Raw genomic sequence first — 9,670 nt, 5'->3', positions numbered from 1 at the left:
CAACAGGAGATACCAAAGAGCTCTTTAGCTTCTTATTTAAGTGATGAAAAGCTGAAAATGTAGAGATTTTGACAGGTCGGTCTGATAAACACACATCACATACTCCATCGGTGCTCAGTGATTGTAATGCTTAAATAATGATAATAAAAAAAGCAATAAGAAGTTCAGCTTTAATTAATAAATAATGGATAGCATTGTATTTTTTATTTTTATTTTTTTAAATAAATGCTCATTAAACCCATTTCCTGTATCTGCATGGCTAACTTTCCAGCCTGAAGTCCACAAAATGACACAAAGTGACTTAAAACCTTTGCAGACCTGCACACAATCTCGAGCTAAACGAAAATGTCAGGTTTATTAATTAACTCTGATTAAGGATGTTGTTGATTCTGCTGGAGATAATGACAAGGGGAGCTGGAAAAATCAAACGGGGAGTCAGCTCGAGCGTCCACTGGGTGGCGCTGTAAGGTCAGGGAAACCGGAGAGGAGAAGCTGTGGTTATAAGAAAAGAAAAAAAGAAAAGAGGATGGAGGGACGGGGGGGAGGTGGGGTGTGTGGAGAAGATGTCTGGATTAGATTAGGCTTTGATTGTGGAAAAATACTCATGAAAACGTGAAGGAGTTGTTGTTTAAGTCACTTTAATGCGGGTAAATATGGAGGGAACTGACAGGTGAGCTGGATTTATTCAAGTTTTTTTCCTTTTTTTTTTTTTTTTTTTTTAGTGTAAAAGAGATCCACATTTGTGTTTGATGAGCTTAAAGGCGGATGAAGAGGGGTTAGAAGTCTAGTTTCACTTTCTGGGCTTCTTCTGTATTTGTCTATATAACTTTTCCCTCTCAGTGAGGCGTTTCAGGGACACAAAGTGAGCCACACACAACACGCAGAGACTAAAATTACGCGCACACACACGTATGAACACCTGATTTCATTTGATATATTGTATATGTTGTATATTATATAATATGATATAATAATTAATGAGGGGTGTGTGGGGTCTGTAGTCTGCGCACTGACCCGCAACAGAAAAAACAAACGGGACTACTTTTCGTCTAAAAACTTCCTTTGGAAAATACAACTTATTGCAATAGTGTGTGTGTGTGTGTGTGTGTGTGTGTGTGTGTGTGTGTGTGTGTGTGTGTGTGTGTGTGTGTGACTTAAAACAAACAAACAAACAAAAAAAGGAATTTCGCTGCTACTAAACTTTCCTGTAAGTGTGTTTATTTACCGCCTTCATAATAAGAAATTTTAATTCCCGTGACGCACTTATGAGAATTATGTGCTTATTACATGATTATTACAAACAATTACAATGATACTAATAATAATTTAAAAAAACACTTTAGCGGTATTTTAAACCCGAAGCACATCAGTGTAAAGGCGAGAAACACTTACAGGGATGTGGAGGAGCGTTTGAGGTGAATTTATTTTGAAAATCTCGTGTCTAAATAATCAATAATCATTTTGTTTTTTTTAATGGAGCATTTTGTATCTGAACTGCTAATCAAAGCTCTCGTGTTGCTGAGTTAAAGTTAAAGATTTAAAAAGAGGAAGAGGAGTAGAAAACCCCCACAAACATTAGACTTCAGCGCGCAGGCTTTCTGCGCTTTTGAAATGCACGCAGGCAGATGAGGTGCTGAAGCACATTACCTCTGTGAGAGCTGAGCTGCCTTCAGACTCCATTCACCCCACCCTCCTCCTCCTCCACCTATCCATCCTGCCTGCTCACAAAACCATGACCTTCACAATTTATAGAGAGGAAACCCCCGAGAGTCACGTCATATTTTAAAACATCCTCCTCTCCTTCTTCTTCTTCTCCTTCTTCTTCTTCTCTCCCTGCTGCCACAATAGAGTCTTGATAAGCTGTATTTACACGGAGGCCTGTTATGATCTACTGCTTTTGTTTGACTCTGATAGATATTCTGATGTCGAGAGAAGAGGAGGGAAAAAAAGTCTCCCGTAAATGTCTAGCATGCCACTTTCTTTTTATATTTACATACAAATATGCAAATACTGATGATAATAATAATAACAATATTATTAATAATAATGGGGTAAGAATAACGATGACTAGTAAAAGAATAACTAAAATAGTTGCGTCAACCTTAGTTATAGTGCGTTTGAAAAAAATCTGTACAATTGCTGTAAAATGAATTCAAAACAAACAAAAATAAATTACGAATAAATGAAATTATAAACAAAACTATTTACTTAATTACTAATAAATAATTCAGAATAAATTACAAATAACTCACAAATAAAACTAGATTTATGATAATAAAATATACTATTATTATTAGTTTGCGGAATGTATATTAAATTGTAAATATAGTAAAATAAAAATTTTTAAAAATGGGGAATTATCTTCACACAAAAATTGAAACTGACCCTGTAGCAGCTCCCACAATTTCTCGTAAAATTTCCACGATGACAGCCCGACAACCGGGACACGAGTGGGGTGAAATAAAGCGCCATGGTGGCTGGAAATCCTACCCACTGTTAATGACGATCAGAAGTCAGAAGACGGGGATAGGTTTTTCTGAGCGTCTCTCTCTCCCTCTCCCTCTCTTCTGCAGCACACATAAATCCATGTAGACGTGGAAGCGGAAGGCTCCCTGCGGAGAGCAGCTCTGAATAATCCATATTCATGCGCCCGACACGTGGAGTAAATATGAACGTGGTGGTTTTTGGGGTGGGTGTGTGGTTGGGTGGGTGGAGGGTTTGAAGGGAGAATCCAGTTGTGCGTATGCACATTTTCACCAGGTCAGAGGGCGAGACCGGCACCCACCTGCCCCATAGGTGTGCTTTCAGAGAAAGTGGAGCCAAGAAAGTGAGGAAGTTGTGCGGGGCCTTGTTAAAAGTAGAAACCCTGTGCGTGGTAAATGCGCTCAAAACCTCTGAAACAGGGTGGGTATAAATATGATTTCAGAGGTGCGTATTATTAATTTAAAAACAGTAAAAACGTTATGAAAAACAAACCCAAACACCTGTAAGTCTGGGTGGATGTATTCAAGCGTGAACGTCGCAGTCAAATAGACACACGTGTATTTATCTTTATTCAAACAGAAGCATTTACTGAAATATGAATCTCATTAAGTAACTGTTTTTTTTATTAGATTTCTTGCGCTCAAGCAGACTTTGCGTGTATGTGTGTGTGTCGGCGGCTGATTGAAGGCCCATGAAATATTTATCATCAAAAGTTTGGATTTATAGGAAAAATCTGGAGTCCCTCCACCCGCCCTCCACCCTGCTGAAGCCTGGTTTTAAAGAGCGCATAGCTGTGACAACGAGCGGCTTTAATTAGCGCGGACGGGCGAGGCGAGCCTGTCGGGCCACCGTCGTCCCCAGAATCAATAGCGGGGAAAGCGAAGCGCTCCCAGCTCCCGGGGCCTACCGGTGCGCGCACGCACACCTACATGCATGCACACCCGCGTGCTACTGCTGCCAACACGGCTATGAAAACCCATGAAAAAGGCAAAGCTGTTGGAGAATAGGCGGATCAAAACCCATTATGAGATTTGAAACTCTTTTTTTCCCCTCCTGTGTGTGTTTCTTGTGTCGCCCTTTGGTTAAAAATGTCTCTCTAGATTGGGATATTTGTGCAAGAGCAAACTGTTGGATGCTCTCAAAGCTATTTTTCTTCTTCTTCCTCTTCTTTGTGTGTGTCTGTGTCTTTTTTTTGGTTGGAATCCATAAACGCAATGTAAACGCACAAGTGTGGGATTTGTTGCAGAGGAACCTCGATTGTTCCTGCCTGTGCTGAAGGTCTTATCTCGGCGAGTCACGTGACTTACTCTTTGGTTTTTTTTTTATTTTTATGCAGAGGAGCACAGGAACTGCATGCATAATGAGCGCGTGCAATAGGTAGGCCAAACTAGAACCTCGCGGTATTTTATTTTTATTTTATTTTAATGTTTACTGTCTCATAAGCACGCCCACATATTTATTTATTTATTTGTAATTTAAACACAATTAAACAAGCAGCCCGGCACCTTTTAAAATATTTTAATTAATTATATTATTTTTTAAAAGGCAAAAATGCACGAGAGAGGGTGTAAAGTTTTTTTTTGTTTGTTTTGTTTTTGCTGGCTTCACGTGCAGCAGCGTGCCTCCTCTGCTGCCACTTTTACTAATGGAGACAAAGAAAAATGATGCCCACTTCTCTCTATATCATTGAATTCAGTTGCTAAGCAACTAGTATAGGGAAATCATCCGCGAAATTCAAAATCCTGCAGCGCGAGGACACGTTTGGTGAGTTTTTGCTGAATAGGCGAGCAAGACAACTCCAGAAAAAAAAGTGAAATAAACAAAATATCTATATATTTTGTATATTTTCAGTACAAATTAAAAAAAAAAGTTTGAAAGACAGGGACACGTTTTCATGGTGATAAAATTTGCATGATAACAACAACAATAATAAAAATAATTTAGATTTACTACAGGAAGATAAACATTACAAGATGCTTTTTTTGGTCTGCGCAGGCGCTATTAGTGATATTGTTTGGCTGGTATATTTCCCTGTCAGACTGCACCGTGCTGAGCTGTGGACACACTCGGTGCTTAAAAACCTCAGTGACCCACTGCCCCGGATCCTAAAACAACATGTCAGCCTCACCGGGTTTATGGAGCCCGTGGACCCAAACACACCTGCACAGCGAGGGGCAGAGGAGAGCCAGGCAGCCGGCTTATAAAGTCTAACTTAAGGAAATCATTGTGCGGATTAGCCTCTCGTAATGTTGAGCAGAATTAAAGCAGGAGGATGAAAAAAAAATCCCCAAACATGATGCTGAGTGTGTTTATCTGGACTGCGAGCTTAAATATTACATAACACACAACCCCAGAACATCAGGAGGCTCCACACAGCAGCGACACTAACCCACAGCGCCCTACTGTACCTGTATCACACACACACACACACACACACACACACACACACACACACACACACACACACACACACACACACACACACACATATATGTATATATATATGTGTGTGTGTGAATATACAAAACAGCAGAATTACTGTAAAACCACAGTCGTTTGTTTTAAAACTACACAATAGAGACACTCGTTTTAATCCTATTTACTTATTTCTGTTTTAAATATAAGTAGGAACCATTTCCCAGCCTGAAGGCTAACTTTCCTGCTTTTTGCGCAGGCCCTGAAGAGGCAGCAGATGTAAACAAACAGCCAGACGAGCACATGCACTGTGCAGGCCTGCAGCTGACCGCGATGTTCCACTCACACACACACAGTTAAGGCATGATGACGATGATGAGAACACTACTGCACCTTTACCCCATCATCACGCACTCTTACTACATCAACAAATCCCGGCGCTGTTTTTTTTTTTTTAAATAAATGAATCCCGCGTTTTATTATTATTCTGCAGCTGTGCACGCAAATAACAGCATCTGGATTATTTTTGAGCTTTTGTGTTAAATACATGAGTAAATAAAAGTGGAAAACACAACATGACTGCGTTTCATTCTAACAAATTTATTGTGTCTCAATCAGCTCGTACGGAACCACTACTGAAATTAAATTACAATCAAACTGATCACATCAAAATATACCCTTATTACCTAACAACGGTCAGCTTATGGTGATTTGTGCTCCTTTAGAAAACAAAATTAAACAAATAAGGGCAAATTTTTTTATATATATGTAAATATATATACATATATATTTACACATATTTTTTAAAAAAAAAAACAATAAAAACAAGAGAGGGGAAAGCATCTTACACAAGTTCCTTGAGGAGGAGGAAGGGGTGGGGAGGGTGGGGGGCAAGAAAAATAAATTACCGTGTTGAAAGTATTCCCAATAAAATATTAAAACAAGTCATTTTTGGATGAAAAATATAAAGTAAATAACTCAGATCAGTATCTGATCTAGTGATCTATATTGCCGCCTTTACAGTTTTTTTTCATTTTCTTTTCTTTTTGTTTATTAAAACCTACCAAAGAATACTGCTTACAAAGGGCAGCATTAATAGGATATCCACAGCACCCACTCAGTCACACTTGGCAACAGAATTTTTTTTCTTTTTTTGTCCTTTTTCTCTCAAAGAAGTGCAGCTGGAGTCTTTTGCAAATGTCTCTATTTGTTGATGAGGGGGGAAAAATATATATATATGTGTTTTTATATGAAGAAGAAAAAATCCACTCGTGGTGTCCATTAAATAATAATAATAATAATATTAATAATAATAATAATAGGTAGAATCGAAGAAGCTCCCACGTGAAGGATTTTGTATTTTTTTTTTTCAGGTCAGTCCTGGTCCTGCTCGTCTTTTCTTTCTCGTGAGGGGCCTCAAAGATGGCAAACAAAAAAGGGAAGGAGAAGAAAAAAAATATCCCTAATTCTCCATAAGTGAAACCATGCAGTCCACCTCAAAAAGAAGCTGCAAATGATAAAGGAAGCCTCGTGGATGTCACTCTTCTTCACACAGTTGCAGTTTTTACCCCCCCCTCCTGTCTCTCTTGTTATTGTTGGGCATGGAGAAGTAGAAAGGGGCGGTTCAGTCCCATTTCTGAATATACAAAAAAATAATTAAAATGTAAAAGCCCCAAAAAGAAAAAAAGAGCGTCCTTTGTTGTTTCTTCAGTCAAACACAGGAAAATGAGAAATGAGGGGTGATATTTTTTAATTTGTCCTTTTTTGTTTTATGGGGATTTGGAGGGACAGAGAATTTTCTTTTTCTTTCGTTCTTTTTTTTTAAACGGAATCATCATCGTCATAATCATAGTAATAATAATGATAATAATAATAAAAAATACTTGGGTTTCCTCTTGGTTGTTGTCTCAATGCGCCAAAATTACCTGGTGGAATGAACTTGTGGTTGTCACCCTCTGGTCGCTCGCTTCACTTGCATCATCTTTTAAGTAATCTACTAAAAAATGCCCCTGAAAGAAAAAAGCAGAAGGAACCTTTTAGGTAAAGACATTTCTTTAAGGGCCTGGAAGAAGAGAGGGGGGAGGACACAAAAAGAAAAAAAGAAGGGAAGGGGTGAAGGTTTTTTGTTTCTGGTGAAAAATAGATAACACATTTTTGTTTTTTTGTATTTTTCTTGTTTTTGTTTTGCAGTCTCATTCATATTCCCTCACAATCACAGTATCAAAAAAATGTTTTTTGCTGTCTTTTTTCTGTTTTTTTGTCTATCTTGGCGATAGTCTGTATGGTGTTGCTTTTATGTCCTAAACAGTTTTAATTTGATATAAAATATTCTGCTGTGCTGTTTCTATGTTTCACTGAACATTCGTTTGCAGTCCATGGAGGGGGGCGGTGTTTCTGCACTCACATTGCCGACCTGAGAGTACACATCCTCCGGCGTCTGCGCCACTCCCGGGGGCGTCATCCGTTTTTCCTTCTGTCTCCTATTGCAAAACCACACTCTAACCACCTCCTTCTCCAGCTGCAAGTTGTCCGCCAGGCTGCTGATCTCCTGGGCCGAGGGCTTGGGGCATTTTAGAAAGTGGCTCTCCAGAGCCCCCTTGACGCTCACCTCGATGGACGTGCGCTTCTTTCGCTTCCTCCCCTGCGCCGCGATCTTGTCGATGCTGGTAGGGCTGCCCGTGGAAGAGTCGGCCTCCTCGAGCCACTTGTTCAACAAAGGCTTCAGCTTGCACATGTTCTTGAAGCTGAGCTGCAGAGCCTCGAACCTGCAAATGGTGGTCTGCGAGAAGACGTTCCCATACAGGGTGCCCAGAGCCAGGCCCACGTCTGCTTGCGTGAAGCCCAGCTTGATCCGCCGCTGCTTGAACTGCTTGGCGAACTGCTCCAGGTCGTCCGAGGTCGGCGTGTCGTCGTCCGAGTGCGGGTCGTGGCTGTTGACACCTCCGCCTCCTCCGCCTCCGTGGTGCTGGTGGTGCGGATGCTGGTGGTGATGGTGATGGTGGTGGCTGCCGTGGTCCAGGTCCGGGGTGTTCCCCCTCACCAGCCCTGGGTGCACTAGGCTCTGTCCGCCCGGGCTCAGCATGCCGTTGACAGTGAAGCCTCCGGGCTGGGAGTAGATGAGCGACTGCTGCTGCTGCTGGCCCCCGGAGATGGAGTTGATGTGAGCCGCCGTGGTGCTGCCCCAGCTCCCGGCGTGAGTCTGATGGGGAGCTAGGTGGGGGGGCCTGTGGTGTAGAGCCGTGCCCGTGTGCAGGTCGTCTCTGCCGGATCCTTTCACGTCCTGCTGCTGCGGGCTGCCCGTCATCCCGACCGGGCTCGACGACCAGGGGGACCCGGCTTCCGCCGCGGCCACAGCGGCCGCCGCTGCGGCCGCGGCGGCGTGCGGGAGGGACGTCACCCACTGGTGGGCATGGCTCAGCATGTGCCCCCCGTTGCTCGCTGCCATGGCGCCCTGCATAAAGTCACTCTGAACCATCTTGACCGTGGGGTCCCCCCTGTAGCCCCCAGACCCGGAGGTAACCGCAGCGCTGCCCGGCTGCATGCCACCACCTCCGGAGTCAGAGTGCACGATGGAGCCGGACGATAAGATGCTATTGGTGGGGAGATAAGGATTGGAAGCCGCGGTGGCCATTCCGTCAGCCCCTTATGAATATGTTTGTGGATAACCCCCCTCCCTTTCTCTCTTTCTCTTTCTTCCCCCTTTTTTCTTCTTCTTTTTTTCTAAAACCGTCACTTCTCTCGAGCAGGCAAATCGTATCTCATGAATTATTCAAACTTTTAAAAGTACGGAGAGGGTTTTTTTTCTCTTTGGCAAACACCATCGGAAAAATAAAATAAAAATCCTGGAGTAGAAAAAAAAGTGGATAAAATCCTCTCGTGTTTACAACATTCTACTGCAGGGATTAAAACATCCACGTCTTTCAGAAGCCCTTTTTCAAACCATGTGCTGTCCGGCTCGAAAGTTTCTGGCTGGGGTGAGACTGCGAACATTAAAAATTCAAATAAGAAAAACGGCACGCGCTTGTCCCGAAGCAAACTTTCGGTGGCCGCAGAAAACAAACAAAACACACGAAGAAGAAGGAAAAAAAAAAAAAAAAAGAACAGCCTCGCAAATTCTCCACAGCGTACAAAGTCCCGGTTTATGTCCCCGTGTAGATGTGGAAACCATGAGCGGAGTGTCCTCAGTTCTTTTGTAATTCAGTCGCTGAGATTTCTCCCCTCGCTTTCTTCTTTTTCTCCTCTCTTGTTTCCCGGCGCTGTGGCCGTGCTCGAGCCCGTCTCTTTGTTCTGTTTTGATGTGTATAAACCTGCCAAACCGCAAACTCCCGTTCAAGTACAATCCAGTGGAACAGTGCGCGGCGCTGCTCGCGAGCCTCTTCTCTCATTCGCTTGTTCTCTCACTCTCTCTCCCCCTGCCTCTCTCTCTCTATATCTCTCTCTCTCTCTTCCAGACAGCCCCGCCCCCCTCCAACACCCCCCAAGTCCTCTACCCTCCCCACCTCCCAGCCAGAGGACGCGGTGTTTTACCCCCGTGCGTCCGCATTGATTGGTTACCCGGGGCGTGATTGGCAGATTTTTTTTTTTTTGCCAGCCTTGCTCCGGGCGCACGAGCCCTCCTTCCGGCTGTTCCGATTGGCTGATTTTTAATTGCAGTCCAAACAAAACCTGGGGTACAACTTGGTAGTAAATAGTGGTGAGATGCTAGTACACAAACGGGATGAGGAGCGCGGGGGAAATAAAGTTGGGATAAACTGACATTTAAACCATAATC

At 42.8% G+C, this 9,670-nt stretch overlaps 1 protein-coding gene across 1 annotated transcript; it reads right to left on the bottom strand.

The window, feature by feature from the left end:
* Nucleotides 1-5,774: 5,774 nt before the first annotated feature.
* On the bottom strand, nucleotides 5,775-9,362 carry LOC309700987 (POU domain, class 3, transcription factor 3-B). Its single transcript, XM_082524929.1, has 2 exons — nucleotides 7,304-9,362; nucleotides 5,775-6,908 (listed from the first exon to the last, which is right to left on the bottom strand). The coding sequence occupies exons 1-2, from the start codon at nucleotides 8,528-8,530 to the stop codon at nucleotides 6,807-6,809; spliced, it is 1,329 nt and encodes a 442-aa protein (XP_082381055.1). The 5' UTR covers nucleotides 8,531-9,362; the 3' UTR covers nucleotides 5,775-6,806.
* Nucleotides 9,363-9,670: the final 308 nt, after the last annotated feature.

The sequence above is a fragment of the Aulonocara stuartgranti genome (genome assembly GCF_965226115.1).
Source record: "Aulonocara stuartgranti genome assembly, chromosome: 23".
Classification (NCBI taxonomy): Eukaryota; Metazoa; Chordata; class Actinopteri; order Cichliformes; family Cichlidae; genus Aulonocara; species Aulonocara stuartgranti.
Note: the sequence above shows the minus strand (reverse complement) of the source record. Positions and strands in the feature narration are given on the sequence as shown.